The sequence below is a fragment of the Hyla sarda genome, chromosome 3 (assembly GCF_029499605.1).
Source record: "Hyla sarda isolate aHylSar1 chromosome 3, aHylSar1.hap1, whole genome shotgun sequence".
In the NCBI taxonomy this organism is placed as follows: Eukaryota; Metazoa; Chordata; class Amphibia; order Anura; family Hylidae; genus Hyla; species Hyla sarda.
The window spans coordinates 339,055,599-339,077,947 of NC_079191.1; the positions used below are offsets into that span (position 1 = coordinate 339,055,599).

General features: G+C 43.6%; 1 protein-coding gene across 2 annotated transcripts in view; it reads left to right on the forward strand.

Annotated features, from left to right (window-relative positions):
* The window catches only part of LTBP1 (latent transforming growth factor beta binding protein 1), a 366,216-nt gene that overhangs the window by 32,744 nt on the left and 311,123 nt on the right, over nucleotides 1-22,349 (forward strand). For both annotated transcript variants that reach the window (XM_056567405.1, XM_056567406.1), the window contains exon 2: nucleotides 4,830-4,900. In XM_056567405.1, coding sequence (XP_056423380.1) covers nucleotides 4,830-4,900 — 71 coding nt within the window. The remainder of the gene's footprint in view (nucleotides 1-4,829; nucleotides 4,901-22,349) is intronic.

The following is a 22,349-nucleotide window of genomic DNA, read 5'->3' on the forward strand; positions in this document are numbered from 1 at the left end:
ACTCCACAGCCCTGTACATTACTAATTCCTTATATTCTCTTGTACTATTGATCTATGTAGTTTGTTTAAATGATGTGCCTATTTAAATTCCACTTGGCTGTTTCTATGATAAAAGTAAAAAATGACATTTGCAACACAAATGTGAACAGGATTCATACTACTGTGTTTTCTAAAATGTATTTTCCTGTAACTAGGGGCAGGAAGTTACCACCCTAGGCTGCTCTTTTGAAGGCTATATAGAAACATCTATTGACACGCCACTGTGTCTGCTAAGAATGTTACACAAGGTGAATGCATCTCTATAAATCTGGTAGGTTTTTCCATAAGTCCCCTGACTTCTCCCACTCCCATTGTCTAATTCTAATGCTTATCACAAAAAAAGTGAAAACAGAGATATCTGGCATCTGCATGCATTTCTCTCATCCTATTAAACTAAGCAGCATGTTCTGCCGAGCTGTATATGTAAGTTTATGGGGGAGTCTTTTTGTATAGTTATCCTTCACTTGCCAGCTGTAGCTGCTTGCTGAGAAGCATTGATATAACCTATTCAGAACCATACCTGTTCATGGAATCTGATTCAGCTGGGTAAGATTACTAGGCTCAGAATGAAGTACTTTTCTTGCAGAATTTACTGTAAATGTACAGCTGATAGAAATGATTGACATTTAAATAAACTTACATATTTTCCTTTATTTCTTAAAGGGGTACTCTGCTGCTCAGCATTTGGAACAAACTTCCGAACGCTCAAGCCAGCGCCAGGAGCTTGTGACATCATAGCCCTGCCCCCTCATCATTTCACGCCCCACCCCCTCAATGCAAGTCTATGAGAGGGGGTGTGACCGCTGTCACGCCCCCTCCCATAGACTTGCATTGATGGGCGGGGCTATGATGTCACAAGCGCCTGGCGCCGGCTCCAGCATTTGGAACAGTTTATTCCAAGCGCTGGGCAGTGGAGTACCCCTTTAAGGATTAGCTATTATTTTACAGTGACCTACCAGAAGTTTGTATTGGTGGGAGTCAGTCAAATAAAGGGGCAGAAGTTCTGCATATGTTGTGCAAAGCTAAAGTGAGTGGTATGCAGGCATGTGCAGCTGTGTGCATTTGCCCCTTCATTATAGCAATTGATGGGAGTCCCAGCACTGGATCCCCACCAATACAAATACTAATAGGTATGCTTTAAATGTATTGGGCTGCTTATACTGTTTTAGGGGTTATATGAATGTGTTAAAATAACACGCTATACTGCTTACCATACTCTACTATACTTATCCTCATTCTGTCTAGCACCACCACTATGGTTCTTTCTGCCAGCTTTATTTACTTCCCTGTTGGTGTCCCTGGGCACCCTGCAGCCAGTCACTGGCCTGAGTGGTATTCTACATGAAAGTGCTGAGGCCAGAGATTGGTTGCAAGGAAGTTAACAAGGGCGGCAAGAAGGACAACAGTGGGGGCCCTGTAGACAGTGAGGATGAAACTGGTGAGTACAGCTGTATTTTTATTTTAACGCAAAAACAGACTGTAAAAAGTTTCTTAAATTATTTGGACAACCCCTTTAAGTCTGTGGCTTATGAGGGAGCAGTAGATTTAGGGGTTAGTATTTAGGGAAACGAAATGCTGAGCTCTAGAAGAAGATCATTAGTGCACACTTCAGGGTTCAGCTGGTAGAGAGGAAAAATATAGTGTGTTAGACCACATCAGGAGTATTGGTTAATTTACTTAGTAGCCAGGTAGAAGGTCCCGGCTGTGCAATGGCAATCTGGCCCTAGATCGATAGATTGTAACTAGGCCCCAAATACACAGAAGAGTTACATGAAAGAGACCAGTAGTCAAACACCTTTTTAAAGAAAACCAATGATGCTTTTTTGAGGCACATGTTCATGCAAACAACTGTTCTGTTTGCAGAAATTTTTTAAGGGGTACTCTGGTGTAAAACTTCAGATGACCCGGCGGTCACGTGCTGAGGTCACGTGACCGCTAAGACCGATCACATGATCGCTTTTGCATGTCAATGCTCCGTGTCCACTAATACGGACCTGTAGAGTGCAACGCATGAATGACACCATGCGTACTACAGATTAGCCTGCAGCCTACAGATTTACCATTTGTCCACACATAGTACGCATGTGCCAGGCACATGCGTACTATGTGTTGACAAATCGTTAAGAGTGATCATGTGATCGGTCTTAGCGGTCACGTGACCTCAGCACATGACCGCCGCATCATCTGTGCGTAAGAATCAGCTTGTCTGTCTTTACAAACACAAAAGTATTGATATGCATTAACGATCATGTGATTGACTGAAGGGGTCACGTGATATTTACACGTGACCGCCGCATCATTACACAGAATGCCGTGCGAGCTCTGTATGGCTATACAGCCGCTCCGGAACAAGTACGTGGCGGCCAATTGATTGACGTCAGGTACAGGTGTGTCCAAGTGGTAGGTAGTGCGGTGATTGGTTGCCTTATTGCCATTCACCGGGTGATCTCCGATTGATTGGCTCTAGTTACCACAGGATGTGTATGTTAACATGGCGTTTGGGTTCATCTGACAGCATTGCCATCATCAGCCACTCTGATTATCTGTACCCAATCATGAGCTTATCTACTGCCCCCCATTGTCCCCTGATGATCGGGGCAAGAAACGCGTCGGGATGTTTCTGTTAAAATTTTACTTACCATACCTGGGGTCCAGCTAAGTATACTGGATAATATATTCAATTTCTTTTTCGTGTCTATATTTTTGTGGTTATCATCCACTTGCTGAAATAGAGAGTTTTTTTTCTTGAAGTTACACTATGATTTAAGATAACTACATGGAATTTCCAGTGTACAACCAACTGCTATGTTGAATTGATACCTACCAATACCTATGTAGCATTTTGATATTTTCATCTATCTCTATCAGTCTTGACATATGTGAAGTTATACTTTAGAGGGCAACAACATCCGTGTCCCTATCTATACATACAAGAGGGACGTTTGTGTGTGACTATAGGTATATCTTCCCTTCTCCCATCCAACTTAAATAGACAGTTGCTTCTAGTGAGAGCCTCCTCACTGTGACATAGGGCATATTAGGCCATCACAAGGGTAGGTTCCTGTGCGGGACCGTTCTTATAAGGACGCCCACCCCGCCTAGGCATAGGGGTAGTAATAGGGACTCTATATCAGGGCAAGGAGGTAGTGGCCGCTCATCCATAAGGCAATTTGTTTCCCTAGATCCGTCCCTCCCCCATCCACCCACCTTATCCCCCCATCCTATCCTTTAGTACTTTTATTGGATTTCCAGCTATGGTAAGTCTCCAGCTTGGTGGAGCATAATTGTTATACATCTTGATAAGCCTTAGTTGCTATCTTATTATCGTGTTTATATTGGACATATCTGGGAAATATCAAACCCAGGACTATTTTTAATCCACATTGGGTTTTTTCTTCCCTTTTGGGCAATCACATTTTGATTTGCTTTTCGTTCATCTTTGGTGGATATTTTTGATATATTTTTTGATTTTTGTTTTGGCTCTTAGTGTAACATGTATTAAAAGTTAAGTTTTAGTGTCTTTTCAGTGATTCCTATATGCATGCAGTCTATTTTTAGTGTGCATTTACTTGTGGTTTATTTATTTATTGTGGATTTCTAAGTGTGCATGTGTTTTCAATGGAAAGAGAAAGCTGCAGGAAAGCATTCAGGAAGCCCTATACACATTAGGTAGCTGGGAAGTCCAGCTGGGATCAACAGGTTTGGCGGTTTTCTGTGTAATGTACATAGAGGCCTTTAGAGTTTCTCTATGTTTGTTGGTGTCAAGAGTGATGGGATTATAATACACTGGCTATCGTTCCCATGCAGGCAGCTTTTTGAAGTTAGATCTCTATCTCCTTATTATTGATAGAGTCTATACTTGTGAAAGCCCAGCCGGCCCTACTCCTCCAGAGTACGTATAGAAGAAGATGTCAGGGTCTGTAGTAAAGGCCAAATGTTCTGTTCCCAGTTTGCTGTCTCTTGGTTGCGGTACTGTACACAGGTGCAGGTAAATGATAGTTTCTTTTAATATGAGGACTAAAAAATCATATCAAGCAGCAGATCAAGAGCTCTCGATTTGTGCAATAGTAAGACATATTGTAAACCAGGAAGAAAACAAATATCTGGTATTACTAAATGTAAAATTTTTTTTGGGGGGGATTCTATTAATCCAAATGTTCTTGTAAGCCTGTTAAGAAGTAGAGAGGCTGCAGCTCTTACATTAGTGCAGCGAGGGTGCCTGGATCTGGAACCCCACCAATTGGGTGTTGATGGCCTGACAGAGATTGTCCCTCAATAAAAAAAAAAGCCTGGGGAAGTCTTTAAACTTAGTACAGTGTCTATGGTGGCATGAAAAACCTAACCCTCAGGCCCTGAACTGGAGTAGTAAAAATAATGGCATGATGCTGTATACTGTAATTCTTAAAAGAATTTCCATTGCCATACGTTTCTATATGACATTGAAAGACCACTGTCCAATAGCGGTGTATAGAGAATGTATTATGTGCTCATACAACATAAATCTGTAATACTGATGTGTTCTAAGGCCTTACTACTGCCAGCATGTGGCGTCTATATAAAAGATCCCGCTCATTGCCCAATTTTATGGATGTCACCTGATAGCGTCTTTACTGTTCAGTAAGAATTTTATGGTTGGTATCTATCCTGCAAATCATTGTTTCTGGTTATATTTAGCAAATCTTTGTATTTTCACACTTTACCATTTGTAATTGATGAATTCATTGTCCATTGGCTTTCTTTATGTTGGATGTAGCTATTGACTCTCTTCTGGTGCCTTTTGTTTTTTGCAGAGTTAATGTCTGTGGGGGAAAGTGCTGTCATGGCTGGAGTAAGTCTTCTGGGTCAGAACGATGTACAAAGCGTAAGTATTAAAACCTAAATGATATGGAGAGTGACACACATGGCAGATTTTTCTGATGCTGCAGAAGTTGTTACAGATCCTTGACAAATCTGCAGCTAAATCTGCATGTGTTGCATGTGAATTTAGCTTTCATTGTAGCAGTGGTTTTTACCCCTGCTAAATTGAGAGGGAAAAATATTTAGTAAAACCTTTTGTAAAATGTCATTCACTTGCCTGCTGCTGTATTTTACCTGTACAAATCTGCGATGTTCGAGCAATGTGTGAATTTACCCCTAGAGTATGTTTACGTTTATTGTACACTGCTCAAAAAGATAAAGGGAACACTAAGATAATACATCCTAGATCTGAATGAATGAACTAATCATATGAAATACTTTCGTCTTTACATAGTTGAATGTTCTGACAACAAAATCACACAAAAATTATCAATGGAAATCAAATTTATCAACCCATGGAGGTCTGGATATGGAGTCACCCTCAAAAATCAAAGTAGAAAACCACACTACAGGCTGATCCAACTTTGATGTAATGTCCTTAAAACAAGTCAAAATGAGACTCAGTAGTGTGTGTGGCCTCCACGTGCCCGTATGACCTCCACGCCTACAATGCCTGTGCATGCTCCTGATGAGCTGGTGGATGGCCCTCCTGGAGGGATGTCCTCCTGGGCCTGGACTAAAGCATCCACCAACTCCTGGACAGTCTGTGGTGCAACGTGGCTGGAGCGAGACATGATGTCCAAGATGTGCTCATTCGGATTCAGGTCTGGGGAATGGGCAGGCCAGTCCATAGCATCAATGCCTTCCTCTTGCAGGAACTGCTGACACACTCCAGCCACATGAGGTCTTGTCTTGCATTAGGAGGAAGCCAGGGCCAACTGCACCAGCATATGGTCTCACAAGGGGTCTGAGGATCTCATCTCGGTACCTAATGGTAGTCAGGCTACCTCTGGCAAGCACATTGAGGGCTGTGCTGCCCCCCCCAAAGAAATGCCACCCCACACCATTACTGACCCACCGCCAAACCGGTCATGCTGGAGGATGTTGCATGCAGCAGAACATTCACCATGGCGTCTCCAGACTCTATCACGTCTGTCACATGTGCTTAGTGTGAACCTGCTTTCATCTGTGAAGAGCACAGGGCGCCAGTGGCAAATTTGCCAATCTTGGTGTTCTCTGGCAAATGCCAAACATCCCGCACGGTGTTGGGCTGTAAGCACAACCCCCACCTGTGGACGTCGGGCCCTCCTACCACCCTCATGAAGTCTGTTTCTGACCGTTTGAGTGGACACATGCACATTTGTGGCCTGCTGGAGGTATTTTTGTAGGGCTCTGGCAGTGCTCCTCCTGCTCCTCCTTGCACAAAGGCGGAGGTAGCGGTCCTGCTGCTGGGTTGTTGCCCTTCTGCGGCTTCTTCCACATCTCCTAATGTACTGGTCTGTCTCCTGGTAGCGTCTCCATGCTCTGGACACTACGCTGACAGACACAGCAAACCTTCTTGCCACAGCTCGCATTGATGTTCCATCCTGGATGAGCTACACTACCGGAGCCACTTGTGTGGGTTGTAGACTCAGTCTCATGCTACCACTAGAGTGAAAGTACCACCAGCATTCAAAAGTGACCAAAACATCAGCCAGGAAGCATAGGAACTGAGAAGGTCTGTGGTCACCACCTGCAGAACCACTCCTTTATGGGGGGGGGGGGGGGGGAGTGTCTTGCTAATTGCCTATCATGTCCACCTGTTGTCTGTTCCATTTGCACAACAGCATGTGAAATTGATTGTCAATCAGTGTTTCTTCCTGAGAGGACAGTGTGATGTCACAGCAGTGTGATTGACTTGGAGTTACATTGTGTTGTTTAAGTGTTCCCTTTTTTTTGAGCAGTGTATATGCTGCAGATTTTATGCTCCATATTTGAAGCTGTAGAATAGATACTGCGGATTTTAGGCTGTGTTCAGTTATTGATGTATATTGATTTACACTGTATTATTTATATTGATCCTCAGCATATACATATCTTTACAGTGAATGCATAGCAGTCTTCAGCTGCCCTGCTGGTCTTCCAAACTTTGGAGCCAAATATTTGCAACCCCATGGGCACTATGAAATACCACCCATAAGGCTTGGTACATGGTTTCCACAGAAGTCTTACCTGGTTTCCTTCCTTAAAACCATGAAGCAATTGTGCTTCTGGTTGACATTGTTGACAATGGTGTTTCCAATGTGAGCACTGCCACATCTTGTCCACGTGACAACAACAATATCACAAGTTGTTGTGTGAATACATTAGAAGCATGTCACATTGTCTACATAAACTACTGCGTGCAACAGGGCAAAACCACAATGTAAAGTAGGATATATGGGCAAAAAACATTTGTACTTTCAGATAGGTTATTTAAAAAAAAAATAATCCAAAGACATTTCCATTTGAATACAGCATTGGGAAATCTACAGAAATGTCCGATATATAATTAAATAAATTATCGTTCTTATTTTTATTATCCTTTTTATTTCCACTCAGGGTACAAAACATGTCACACAGTGTTCCATTTATGCTGGATGTGTTACTATTCCATTTGCAGCAGAAAAGTACAGTATCCTGCAGATGGCAGTGTTGTTCAGGTTGTCAGTACAAGTGAGATCCTGCGCTGAGTACTGTACTCATACAGAGCGTGCGCTGCACTTTACAAAACTGCTCCGTTCATAATGGTTTACGGCAACTTCGGATCTTGCTCCCCTAGTTATCAGCCTGAGCAGGGATTATAATAGAACCATGACCACGTGGAGGCTGTAGCTCGAGATAAATGCCTTTTCTTTGTAGTGTGATGATAAAAGCTCAGATTTATCATTCTGCTTCGGGAACCGCTATTTCTGGTTTGAACGTCTGCGTTTTCTATACTCTTTTCATTAGGGTCCATGGGATGAGAATTCCGCGCCACTTACGTGAGATTTTCTTTCATAAAGTACAATAGAGGAGAGAACTAATCTTATTGCTTCTGATAATGAATATTGTGGTGGTGGTGGTACCGTATTTTTCGCCCTATAGGATGCTCCGGCATATAAGACGCACCCAATTTTAAATGAGGAAAATCTAGAATACAATGTAAAGTATAGGTCACAGTGATCTTCAACCAGTGGACCTCCAGATGTTGGAAAACTACAACTCCCAGCATTCCCGGACAGCCGTTGGCTGTCCGGGCATGCCAGGAGTTGTAGTTTTGCAACATCTGGAGGTCCGCAGGTTGAAGACCACTGGTATAGGAGGTAATACTCACCTGTCCCCAGCCGCACCTGACCCCTCACCGCTCATCACTGCTGCCCTGGATGTCACACTCCATCGCTGTTGCTGCGTCCCCGGGGTGTCCCCGTCACTCCAGAACGTCTCTGCTGTCCGGTGTCCTCGCTCTCCGTCGCTGCTACGCACGCCGCTCCTATTGGATGACGGGGCGGCGTGCGCGACGACGTGATGACGACGAAGGAGAGCGCCGGCCATGCAGGGGATCTCGGCGAGGAGCAGACACCGAGGAGGCAGGTAAGGTCCCTCCCGGTGCAGCCGGGTTAGTGTCACTTTTGCTTCAGACGCGGGGTCAGCTTTGATCGCCGCATCTGAAGGGTTAATACAGGGCATGACCGCAATCGGTGATGTCCTGTATTAGCCGTGGGTCCCGGCCATTGATGGCCACAGGGACCGCCGCGATAGGTGTGTATTTGCTGTATAAGACGCACCAACTTTTCCCCCGCAGTTTTGGGGAAGAAAAAGTGTATCTTATATGGCGAAAAATATTCCAAAATGCAATTTTTATATCCTTTAAATTTCTACATTGAGCCCACATTGCTCCAGCTGCTTTATGCGGTCCGTGCTTAGGTTTTTTGATGACACTTATTTCTAGAACCCATGTAAAGCAATCCTTGCCAAAGGCAAGTGTGACCTTATAAAGTGACATATAAAGTACTGTCGACATGTCCGCTATTATTTAGCAATTATTACAAAGTTTATAGATCTTTGTCGCATGTCGCAGAGATATGTCAAAGGTTTTGCTCAGTCAGTGTCTGGGTGTTCAGACCCCTACTGACAGGGGCATAGCTATAGGGGGTGTAGAGGTAGCAGTCACACCAGAGCCCTGGTGCCTAAGGGGGCCCCAAAACACATCTGCCCCATTTGAGACCAGTAATATAATTGGCATATGGACCCTGTTGCAGATTTTGCGTTTGGGCCCAGAAGCTACAAGCTACGCCTCTGCCCACTGATCATTAGAACAAGCTAAAGGTGTAAGGTGTAAGACTGAGCCCTTCTCTCCCTGTCTTGCTACAGTAGACAGGCTCTGAGAGTGGGAGGGAAGCTCTTATGTAACTGTCATGTAACACAGGGGTTCCTCAAGTGTAATGGCAAGTTTTCAGCTATTTTTTGTGTGTCATTTAACTAAGTTGAATTTACAGTGTTGCAGATCTGCATTTCAGCTTGTGCATTTTACAATGAACTGAACTGGACCACACTTAGTATTGGACTATATTATGTCTATTAAATTGAACAGGTATAGCTCAGGTACACAACAGTATATGTCGGCATACCTTTCTGACAGTATGCTGACATAAACACTGAACCTAGGCCAATCCACTTTTCAAGTGTGAACATGCCCTTATCTTGTTGTTTTTGTGAGGAATTAAAGATCAGTCACAATTAGAGATGAGCGAACTTACAGTAAATTAGATTCGTCACGAACTTCTCGGCTCGGCAGTTGATGACTTTTCCTGCATAAATTAGTTCAGCTTTCAGGTGCTCCGGTGGGCTGGAAAAGGTGGATACAGTGCTAGGAGACTCTTTCCTAGGAATGTATCCACCTTTTCCAGCCCACCGGAGCACCTGAAGGCTGAACTAATTCACGCAGGATAAGTCATCAACTGCTGAGCTGAGAAGTTTGTGAAGAATCAAATTTACTGTAAGTTCGCTCATCTCTAGTCACAATCTTAAACAGGTTGTTGGTTTGTCTTGACAGGTCACACTATTGTCATACTGTGCCATTCTTGTATATTCTTGTTTTGCAGACTAATATTTTAATGCTAATGGCCATTAAAGGTCACTATAGGTGAAGAGGTAATGTTGATCTGACTGCTTTCATCTCTGGTGGTGGTCATGGGATTGTTCAGAACTGATACAAGTATTGTTGACAGTAATATATGGGTTGTCTGAATAGACGTAAATAGTAGACTGATTTATAAGTAGCATAATATTAAAATTACATTTGGAAAGCTATACACATTTCTTTGTGTCCCCACTAGTGGGGTCATGTTTGCACAATCGCTCTAATAGCCACTGCTGGAATGTACCAGATGTCTGGAAGTGGACCAGTGAAGAATTCCAGGAATATCTCAACTGAGGTGTATTTAAGAAAACAAACTTTCTTTGGCCTAAGTATAGTATTATCAACTGATATGGAGCAATCCTTCAGGGTTTTTGCAGTGTAGGAGGCTTTGTTCTGATGCTGTGTCTTTCACATAGTTGTCTATCTAGTGATACAAGTTATGCACATAGCCTTTTTTGGGAATTAAAAATTGCATCGGATAAAAACTCTATTCCCTCATTCATTTTACGACCCTTATGTGCAGTTTGTTCTTCACTAGATCACTTATACCCGATTCCTTCTCCTTGCAGCTCACCAGGGATCTCACCTTTCTTGTGTTAACTGCCACTGATGTTGAGAAGTGTTATTTTACCCCTGCAGCCTGTCTTGAGTTCTTTTCCCTCTCTCCCTCCTGTTTATTTTACCTCTTCCCTGCAGAGTATCATGTGTTCGTCCACCTATCTGATGCAGTGCAGCCTATGTGATCTGCTCTCCCTGAACACTTGGATGTTTTCCTCCCTCTTCACACTCTCTCTGATCTGATGTGTTCAATCTTCTCACAGCCCTGCTGCAAATTCCAAGTGCTTATTTTTCCTCAGAAACTTCTGTGGAAAATCAGTGACAGAAAAGTAAGGCATAAATTAGCATTTCTGTCGTGGATTTTTACTCTGTATCCCACAGATTTAGCAGAATGTGTGGACACAAAATAAGCCATATTTAGTAGGGATGATCTGTGTCCTGGCTGCCCATTGCAGTTTCTTAGCTGAGTCCGCGTCAACAAATGACATTATTTTTTATGTGTAGAGAGATTTCAGCTGCGCAAGTAATGAACTATGGCCTGAATTCCCATTGAAAATAATAGGACACATGATAATCCCCAGTGTAAACACTAACATTGAGAAAAGGGAGAGCAGAGAGCCAATATAGCCTGTGTGCTCTCTGATGTATTTTGACACCAGGCTAAGTTTTGACTATTTATTATAGATTAAGATATTCTAGAATAACTTAATTGTAATATTAGAACATTACTTGTGCGTGTTATTTAAGTCTGGAGTACTCCTTTAACAATTGTATGGAAAAACACAGTAATGCTACAAAGCTAGTAGCTGGTTCTTTTAGTGGAATGTGCTCTCCTTGTTGCCTTCTTTTAGATCTGGCTTTATTTTATTTTCCTTTAAGGTTTTTTTTCCCCACATGAATATCTTTTCCTTAAAAGTCCATAATTTACACCCTGATAATTCTGTGTAGCATCACTTTTTATCTCCTTTCATTGCCTTTTTTCCTCTTCTGTTTATACAGCAGAACCATTAATCATCTGAATGTCTGTAAGAATACAGTATTTTCAGAACAACTGGGTCACAGGTTCCACAATGTGCGGGTGGTTACTAAAAAAAGGGAAGGTTTCCTTTGCTAAAGCCAGAGATAAGCCTCATTCGAAATGTCAACTCTGTTCTGCATCCAAAAAAATCGAAAGAAAAAACATCTTTCATCTTCCACAAAAAAAAGACATGAGTGCAGTTTCTTTATCATGTTCCTGATAAAGCATAGTGGGGGATTATCGTCATGATTTGCTCCCCCTAGTGGATATGTTAGTTAGTGGACAGTAAATGTTTAGATATTTAATATTTAAATATTATGTCCCAAAACGTAATTTCCTATCAAAACTACTGCAAAAGTACCTGATGAATCCCTCTCTCTCTCTGGTTAGTCATATCATACTTTTTAGTACAAAGATTCCTAACCTTTAACCCTTTGTGGACCAAGGGACAGGTCTATCCTCCAAGACACCATTGATAAACAGTACAAAGGGGACAGTCAATCAATAAACCATTCTTTCTGCTGATCATGGGGTTCTGATCCCCACAAGCACATCCTAATGGCCTATCATAAGCTGTGCCAAGGGGGAGGGGGGGGGGGGGGGGAGACACGTGCAGGACCCCGAAGATCCACTAGGGGCTTCAAAGCCATTAGTTTTGGAACACTGAATTAGTGTATGGTATATTGAACAAGACTGACCAGCTTTACCATAAACAGTCTATATACAAACTCATAACCCATATTTAAACAGAGGCTAACCCCTTTAATTTGTTACAATTTTCTGTTATATTTTTGTGTATAGTACAAAGAATAGAGGTGAAAAAAATATTTAGCTTTGTTTATATGTTGGATTTGATAGGTATACAATGAAAACCTGATCAAACAGTCTTGAGTCCTCTGTCAATAGTAAGTTAATCACTTTTGATAATGTATATGTACTAGACAAAGGGGCTTCCTATTTGCTCAGCTGAGGGAAGCTTGTGTTTGGAATGCAGCTTTTATGTTTTTTCTTTTTATATAGTCAGGCAATATTAGAGTTCGCACTAATTTGCAAAAAGATGAATGGATGCATTTATATACTTATATTAGCACTGTCAAATATAAAAACTTTTTGTATGTTGTACATCTTGGCAAAACATTAACCTTTCTAATATACTTCATAAGGAAATTGTATTTCCATTTTATAGAAATCATGGCTTATAAAATCATGGCTTTGTCCAAGCTGAAGCACAGGCATGGACATAGTCCAGTAAGTGAGGGTGGGTTAGCACTGTCTGATAGGACAGTGAGAGCACAGAGGAGTGCTATCAGACAAGAGAGAGCACAGAGGAGTGCTATCAGACAGGAGAGAGCACAGAGGAGTGCTATCAGACAGGAGAGAGCACAGAGGAGTGCTATCAGACAGGAGACAGCACAGAGGAGTGCTATCAGACAGGAGAGAGCACAGAGGAGTGCTATCAGACAGGAGAGAGCACAGAGGAGTGCTATCAGACAGGAGAGAGCACAGAGGAGTGCTATCAGACAGGAGAGAGCACAGAGGAGTGCTATCAGACAGGAGAGAGCACATAGGAGCCCTATCAGACAGGAGAGAGCACAGAGGAGTACTATCAGACAGGAGAGAGCACAGAGGAGTACTATCAGACAGGAGAGAGCACAGAGGAATTAGAGCTGGGCGGTATGACCAAATATGTGTATCACTGTATTTTAGTAACTTATGGCGGTTCCACGGTATATAACGGTATTTCTTTCATAGCTGGCTTTTTACATGACAGTGGACTCAGCCAATCACTGGCCGGGGCGGGACATCGCTCCGGCCGGTGATAGGCTGAAGGCTGTCCGACGTTCTAGTCCTCAGCGTAAGGCCAACGGCTGTCCCGGCATGCTGGGAGTTGTAGTTTTGCAACATCTGGAGGTCCGCAGGTTGGAGACCACTGGTATACAGGGAGTTCCAGCGCCGGCGTCCCCCAACAAAGAGGAGGAGGGCAGTGCTTGCGGGGTGACACATGTGAGTAGTACCCCGCTGGGCTGATAATTAATTGGGGATGAGCAGAACAGCGCTGGCGGGTCACATGATTTGGTGGGGGGGAGCAGAACAGCACTCGCAGGTAACATGATTTGGTGGGGGGGAGTAGAACAGCGCTGGTGGGTCACGTATGATTAGTTCCCCGATGTGGGGACAGCACTGCGCTGGGCTGATAATTCATTCCCAAGGGGGAGGGGCCAAACGGGTATTGCGGTATGGGGAAAAATTAATATCGTGCAGCCCAAAAATTTCGGTATTCGGTATGAACCGGTATACTGCCCAGCCCTAAGAGGAGTGCTATCAGACAGGAGAGAGCACAGAGGAGTACTATCAGACAGGAGAGAGCACAGAGGAGTGCTATCAGACAGGAGAGAGCACAGAGGAGTGCTATCAGACAGGAGAGAGCACAGAGGAGTGCTATCGGACAGGAGAGAGCACAGAGGAGTGCTATCGGACAGGAGAGAGCACAGAGAGGAGTACTATCAGACAGGAGAGAGCACAGAGGAGTGCTATCAGACAGGAGAGAGCACAGAGAGGAGTACTATCAGACAGGAGAGAGCACAGAGAGGAGTACTATCAGACAGGAGAGAGCACAGAGAGGAGTACTATCAGACAGGAGAGAGCACAGAGGAATGTTATCAGACAGGAGAGAGCACAGAGGAATGTTATCAGACAGGAGAGAGCACAGAGGAATGTTATCAGACAGGAGAGAGCACAGAAAAGTGCCATCAGACAGGAGAAAGCACAGAAGAGTGCTATCGGACAGGAGAGAGCACAGTGACTTTGTCCATGCCCGTGCTTTAGTTTGGAAAAAGCCATGATTTTATAAGCCATGATTTCTTTAAAAAGGAAATTTTCTTATGAAGTATGTTAAAATGGTTAGTGATTTTCCAAGATGTACAACATAGAAAAAGTTTTTGTATCTCACAGTGCCCATTTAAGTGGTGGACCCAGTTATTACTTGTGACCCTTTAGTGCTTAGCCCACACTTTTCTCTTTCAACAGTACCAAGTCTATACAGTATGCTTTGACGTAGAATGTGCATGGAGCAGTGTACTGTATATGCGGTAGACAGGACAATGCAATATGTGTTTCTCTAATTGAGTCCAGGACTACCTCTGAGACCCTCATAATGCTGGCGATTGGCTGACAATAGTGGCTATACATTATTGAACTGTACTTTTAAGTGCACTTAAAGCATGTTAATGGGTTTTCCTGCTACCCTATTTTTGTATCCTTCATCATTTAAATAAATTGTGGAGATCTGAGTTGGGAACTTTTTGGTCACTTTCACTACATTATTCAACTTGCATAGGTGACAGTACTACTGGCTGAATACAGTATGAACCTTTTTATCATTGATGTATGTGACCTATGTATGTAAAATAGAGACAAATTTCGAAGCAAAGAGTCAGTATTTTTTCGTAAAGGCAACTTAGCCATTTTTTATATTTTTGTACAGTTTTTTTTTAATTTTTTTTAATTTTTTTAGGGGTGCCTAGCAGCAAACCTGTTAAGTAGGCAGTGGTAGTCCGGTTTCATATAGCTGTACAAATAAAATTCTATACGGTGTCTAGAAAGGTTAACTTCATTCACTTTAGTTGTAAAACACTGACCTAGAATCTGGATGGTTGTGCCAGATTCCACGGTGTCAGCTCACGTTAACGCTCTTGTCAAATATGTCTACAGAATAGTAGATATTTGCTGAACATTAAAGGATCATTTGTTTGTGTTGCCTTTGTTCTGTGACCTGTTTCCACCATTTGTTAACCTTTGTTTCCTGGGTCAGTTGTATATGTCAAATTAGTTATTGTGGTTCAACAACAAATGTACATCTGTAACTATGGGTTTATACTTGGTGTAATTTTACACCATGAACAAATCCACCAAAACATCTGAGTCTTACATGTAGATCTGACACAGATTTGCCTTAGATTCCACCCTTTTACATTACATTTGTAATCCTCCCTAATGGGAAGCAGAGATAAACTAAAAACTAGTTAGAGGAGTCAATCTTCAATGCAGCGCTATTGGTTGAAATCACCTGCTATGCTTTTAGTGACATTTTTAGATCAAAGCATGATCTTGGTATAGTGTTTTTTTCTTGTTTTTCCCATAGGCTTCTGTATAGAATAATAAAAAAATTTTTAAATAAAACTTGTAATAAAAATTTCCTGAATAATAAAATAAAATTGGCGTGCTTTCTTACAAACATTAAAAAAATTCTGAAAAAAGTGGCAGAAAACTGGTGACTGAAGTGGGTAAGGTGACACACCAAATGGCCGAGGCTCTGTGGGGATCATAAGATTTCAGAGGCTCTCTTTGGGGCCAGAGAAACTGCAAGGTAATCGGGGCTCTGAGAAGGGAGTGATGGGGGAGTCACAGCGTAATGGTGGCTCTCATAATGGAGGGTCAAGGGAACACAGCATCTTATGGGCTGTGATTAGCAGGGACAGTGAGAGTCACAACATAAAAAAATACAAGATGGCAGGGGCTCTCTGGGTGTGGGGGCACAGGCTAGCCCCATTGATGAGCAAACACAGTGTCAGTATGTTGTGTTCCTCCAACTAGAGCTGGGCGGTATGACCAAATATGTGTATCACTGTATTTTTGTAACTTATGGTGGTTCCACGGTATATAACGGTATTTCTTTCACCCCCACCCCAAATCATGTGACCCACGAGCGCTCTTCTGCTCCCGCCCCCCCAAATCATGTTACCCGCCAGCGCTGTTCTGCTTCTTACATGACAGTGGGCTCAGCCTATCACTGGCCGGCTTCTTACATGACAGTGGGCTCAGCCTATCACTGGCCGGCTTCTTACATGACAGTGGGCTCAGCCTATCACTGGCCGGCTTCTTACATGACAGTGTGCTCAGCCTATCACTGGCCGGCTTCTTACATGACAGTGGGCTCAGCCTATCACTGGCCGGGGTGGGACATCGCTCCGGCCAGTGATAGGCTGATGGCTGTCCGACGTTCCAGTCCCCAGTGTAAGGCCCCAACGTAGGTAAGTTAAAGTTTATTTTCTTTGTCTTTTGCAGCCCGGGCACCGGGATACAGCGTACAGCAGTGGTCTCCAACCTGCGGACCTCCAGCTTTTGCAAAACTACAACTCCCAGCATGCCTGGACAGCTGTTGGCTGTCCGGGCATGCTGGGAGTTGTAGTTTTGCAACATCTGGGGGTCCGCAGGTTGGAAACCACTGGCGTACAGTGAGTTCCAGCGCCGGCGGCCCCCAACAAAGAGGAGGAGGGCAGTGTTTGCAGGTGACATGTGAGTAGTACCCCGATGGCTGATAATTAATTGGGGGGGAGCAGAACAGCGCTGGCGGGTCACGTATGATTAGTTACCCGATGTGGGGACAGCGCTGGGCTGATAATTCATTCCCAAGGGCAAGGGGCCAAACCGGTATTGCGGTATGGGAAAAATTCATATCGTGCAGCCCAAAAATTTTGGTATTCGGTAGGAACCGGTATACCGCTCAGCCCTACCTCCAACCAGCACCATGATTTGTAAATGGGTTTAATGCATCTTTTATAATGGCATATAATAATAGAAGCCATTGGTATACAATACAGTAATCCCTAGATGAGGTTAATGACTGCACAACATATTATGTTACATTCTTTGTAGATAAGCCATTCTGAAAGAAATTCATTAACAACAGGACGTCTCTTGCCAAGTTCAGCTAAATTAGAAGTGACCCCGATTCTTAGGAAATCTCCTGAGTAAAAGCTTGAAGTCTGTGTTTTATATTTTGCAATCATTATTATTATGCCTTGGGATTTAGGCTACAGCCAAGGCATGGTGAGGTTGAATTCCACATTACATCGTAGCTAGACTTTTCCTTAGCAATTTGCCAAAATGATGCATTTGTATATATTAGACATGTAAGTATTTCAAGGCTCTTACATTGCCATGTGTAGGCCGACTAGAAATGTTCGACCGGAGAAACTGTTCCTTAATGGAATTCAAAATTGCAAACGCATGTTTAGCTCTCTCACCCCTGACTAGATGTTTACATCTGGGATCCAGAGGCCAATGTTTAATGGGTGTGTGACACAGGGGCAGGGGTGCTTAGCGTTGCGGTCAGCTAGCATTGTGGTTTACCAGGGCTCTGCATAGTGATTGTATGTTCTCTCTGTGATCTCATGGGTTTCCTCAACAGTCCAGAAACATGGAGATCAGTTATCAGACTGACTTTAGTGTGACATACTTCAGATCATAATCTCCACAATCTCCTCTTTAGAATTTGCCGGGGCTGTTTGCCTGAAAAAAAAAAATATTGGATGGTGATCCCCTTTTAGGCTAGGTTCAGACTACGGAATTTCCGACTGTCTGCCTGCAAAATTTTCTGCGACTATTTTCCGCCTCCAAAGGCGTTTTTCAGTTTCATGCGTAATTTGGTCATTTCCGTGAGTAATCCGCCGCTATTCCGCACGGAAATGATGCAACCAAATACGCCTTAAATTTCCGCTTCAATTACAAGCAGAAAACTGTGGGAGTGCTAAGAGCCAAGTTCAGCCCCTTTTGGACCATGTGATCACATGACCCAAACCAGGTCAGTCAATTTTTTTTCAATGTGGGCTAGTCCAAGAACCAGGGGGCTGATCATATTTAAATTTCTGACTCAAATCCGTACGGATTTTCAGCATGTAATCCGCTTTCAATCTGCCTACATTCCGCGTTTGAATAAAATTCCGCCGGGAAATGAGAGTCCCATTGAAGTCAATGGGATTCTGCTGCGGAAATCCGTCTGAAGAAAGAGCACCTCCTTTCTTCATGTGGAAATTTTCTAGCGGAAATTAGACACGCAAATTCGGAGTGAAAAAATCCGAAGTTTGAACAGGTGCACGGTAATCCCATTGACTCGCATGTACTTTTTAGCAAGTGGAATTTCGGACGGAAATTTTAAAACTGAATTTCCGTCAGAAATTCTGTAGTCTGAACCTAGCCTTAGACACAAACTATTGGGAAAGGGAGAAACCTGTTGTAGGCCACTTTTCTGGCAGCCTCATTCTCATGACAGCAACCAGAAGCACTGAGAACGTGTCAAAGCAGGTGAAAAAACCCTGCACCTTGTTAACTGTGACTGACGCCCTCATTGAAATTGTCGTATACGCCAAGAAGTATACAGTAAGCCAGCAATGTTTATGTCCTTTGTAGTTACGTATAGGGCTGGGCGGTATGACCAAATGTGTATCACAGTATTTTTTTTAAACTTTTGGCGGTTCCACGGTATAGAACGGTATTTCCTAGACGCCCCCCATATTAATTATCAGCTCACATATCACCTGCATGCGCTGCCCTCCTCGTCCTGTTTGTTGCGGCCGCTGGCGCTGGCACTCTATACTGTGCGGTATCCCTATGCCCGGGCTGCAGAAGGTAAACAAAATAAATTTTAACGCACCTACGTCAGCCTTACACTGGGGACGGGAATATCGGAGAGCTGTCAGCCTATCACCGGCCGCAGTGATGTTCCGCCTCGGCTGGTGATAGGTTGAGCGCACTGTCATGTAAGAAGTCGGCTTCTTACATGACAGTGGGCTCAGCCGATCACCGGCCGAGGCGGAACATCGCTGAGGCTGACGGCTCTCCGATGTTCCCATCCCCAGGAAACAAGTGAGGCCGGTACCAGACCAACGGGAGGTGAGTTAAAGTTTTTGTTTATTTTTTGCAGCCCAGGCATAGGAATACCGCACAGTACAGTGACCCCCCGACTTATGATGGCCTCGACATATGATCATTTCAACATATGATGGCCTCTCAGAGCCCATCGTATGTTGAAGGCAGCCTCGACATATGATGCTGCTGTGTGTCGGGGCCATCGTACAAACAGCTATCTGACAGCGCAGACAACTTCAGTAAATGACAGATAGTTGTTTAATGTCCCCGTGTGCCCCGTTCTGCCTCCTGTTACACTCATGCTGTCCTGCTAACTCATACAGGCTTCCACTGTGAGCTCCAGCTGTTGCAAAACTATAACTCCCAACATGCCCAGACAGTCAATGGCTGTACATGCATGCTGGGAGTTGTAGTTGTGCAACAGCTGGAGGCACCCTGGTTTGTTATACACTCCACATACAATGGTCATCCCAGAACCAATTAGCAGTTTCCCATAGAGATATGTATTCAACATACAATGGTTCCAAGGCCCCAGAACCAATTACCATTTTTACATAGACATATGTACTCGACATATGATGGTTTCAACATATGATGGTTCTCCTGGAACCAATTAATATCATATGTTGAGGGACCACTGTATAGAGCAGTGGTCTCCAATCTGCGGACCTCCAGATGTAGCAAAACTACAACCCCCAGCATGCCCCTTGCAACATCTGGAAGTCCGCAGGTTGGGGACCACTGGTATAGAGTGTCAGTGCCGGCGGCCGCAACAAACAGGACAAGGAGGGCAGTGCATGCGGGTGACATGTGAATAGTACCCTGATGGGGACAGCACTGGGCTAATAATTAATTGGGGGGGGGGGGGCAGAACAGTGCTCGCAGGTCACATAGGATTAGTTCCCCGATGTGGGGACAGCGCAGCGCTGGGCTGATTCATTCATTCCCGAGGGGGAGGGGACAAAATTCATATCGTGCAGCACAAAAATTTCGGTATTCGGTATGAACCGGTATACCGCCCAGCCCTAGTTGTGTACTTTTCGTTATACCTTATGCAGCTTTACCTTCCCTGTACTTTAAAAAAAAGGTCACACAAATTCCAATTCACTTAGGGATATCCTTGACATGTCCAGAGCCTCTGTGGTTACCTTTGCCGAATACCAGATATTACAGCCCCTCAGGCAAGAATGTGAATCACTCCCCACGTCCGTGCACAATCTGCATTTACACTTCCTACCCTGCAATAAAAAGAGTTTCATTTCCCTTTGAGGAACAAACAGAAAAGCCAATGAAATGATGCAGAGACATGGAATCCATCCAGTATGTCAAGTAATGTTTAGAACTTAGCTTCCAAGAAAGAAAAGATGCTGGATTTGGTTTCACGGTGGGAAGTCTCTGTGGAGTTAAACCACAGGACACGTGCTACTGTAATGTCAGCTCCCCTGATGATTCTAATGGATTATATTGGTGGCTTAAGGAATCATTGCAAACCACATTGTTCACTCAGATAAAGTATATTGTGTAGAAGAAATATGTTACACTAAAGAATCATTATTGTCTTCTACATAGTGTTAGCTCATATGTAAATGCTGAGTGTATCCATGTGGGAAATAACCATGCCGAGTTGTGAGGTTCACATGGATCCACCATATTTACCTATGGCCCATATATTTTTTATGTTCAGTCAACATAATAGCCTTCTCATCACATATGAAAGAGGTTTTGCTCAGTTCTCTGTCAGTGTTGTGACAAGGCCTGCAGTACATCCACTGTGCAACCTATTTACAAAAATATTTCATAGATTTTAAAGTGACTGTGACACAACCCACACCACATCAAGTAGTCACGTGCCCTGCACTCCCCGTCAAAAAGTCATGTGTGGCATTGTGTTCCATTGTAGAAAGTCATATGTGTACAGGGCTGTATAAGGGCTAAATGTTTAGTGCTGTGATGTGTAGTTTTTATCAGGACCAGTTCTGTTTTGATGGGTTCCATTGTATCATCACAAACAATATGTGACACATTGCATTTTATGAGAGAAAGCCGTGTCACGCAGTGCATTATATGAGAGAAAGCCGTGTCACACAGTGCATTATATGAGAGAAAGCCGTGTCACACAGTGCATTATATGACAAAGCCATGTCACACAGTGCATTATATGAGAAAGCCGTGTCACACAGTGCATTATATGAGAGAAAGCCGTGTCACACAGTGCAATATATGGGAAAGCCGTGTCACACAGTGCATTATATGAAAGAAAGCCGTGTCACACGGTGCATTTTATGAGAGAAAGCCGTGTCACACGGTGCATTATATGAGAGAAAGCCATGTCACACAGTGCATTATATGAGAGAAAGCCGTGTCACACGGTGCATTATATGAGAGAAAGCCGTGTCACGCGGTGCATTATATGAGAGAAAGCCTTGTCACACGGTGCATTATATGAGAGAAAGCCATGTCACACGGTGCATTATATGAGAGAAAGCCATGTCACACAGTGCATTATATGAGAGAAAGCCGTGTCACACGGTGCATTATATGAGAGAAAGCCGTGTCACGCGGTGCATTATATGAGAGAAAGCCTTGTCACACGGTGCATTATATGAGAGAAAGCCATGTCACACGGTGCATTATATGAGAGAAAGCCGTGTCACACGGTGCATTATATGAGAGAAAGCCGTGTCACGCAGTGCATTATATGAGAGAAAGCCGTGTCACGCAGTGCATTATATGAGAGAAAGCCGTGTCATGCAGTGCATTATATGAGAGAAAGCCGTGTCACGCAGTGCATTATATGAGAGAAAGCCGTGTCACGCAGTGCATTATATGAGAGAAAGCCGTGTCACACAGTGCATTATATGAGAGAAAGCCGTGTCACACAGTGCATTATATGAGAGAAAGCCGTGTCACACGGTGCAGTATATGAGAGAAAGCCGTGTCACGCGGTGCATTATATGAGAGAAAGCCGTGTCACGCGGTGCATTATATGAGAGAAAGCCTTGTCACGCGGTGCATTATATGAGAGAAAGCCTTGTCACACGGTGCATTATATGAGAGAAAGCCGTGTCACACGGTGCATTATATGAGAGAAAGCCGTGTCACACGGTGCATTATATGAGAGAAAGCCGTGTCACGCAGTGCATTATATGA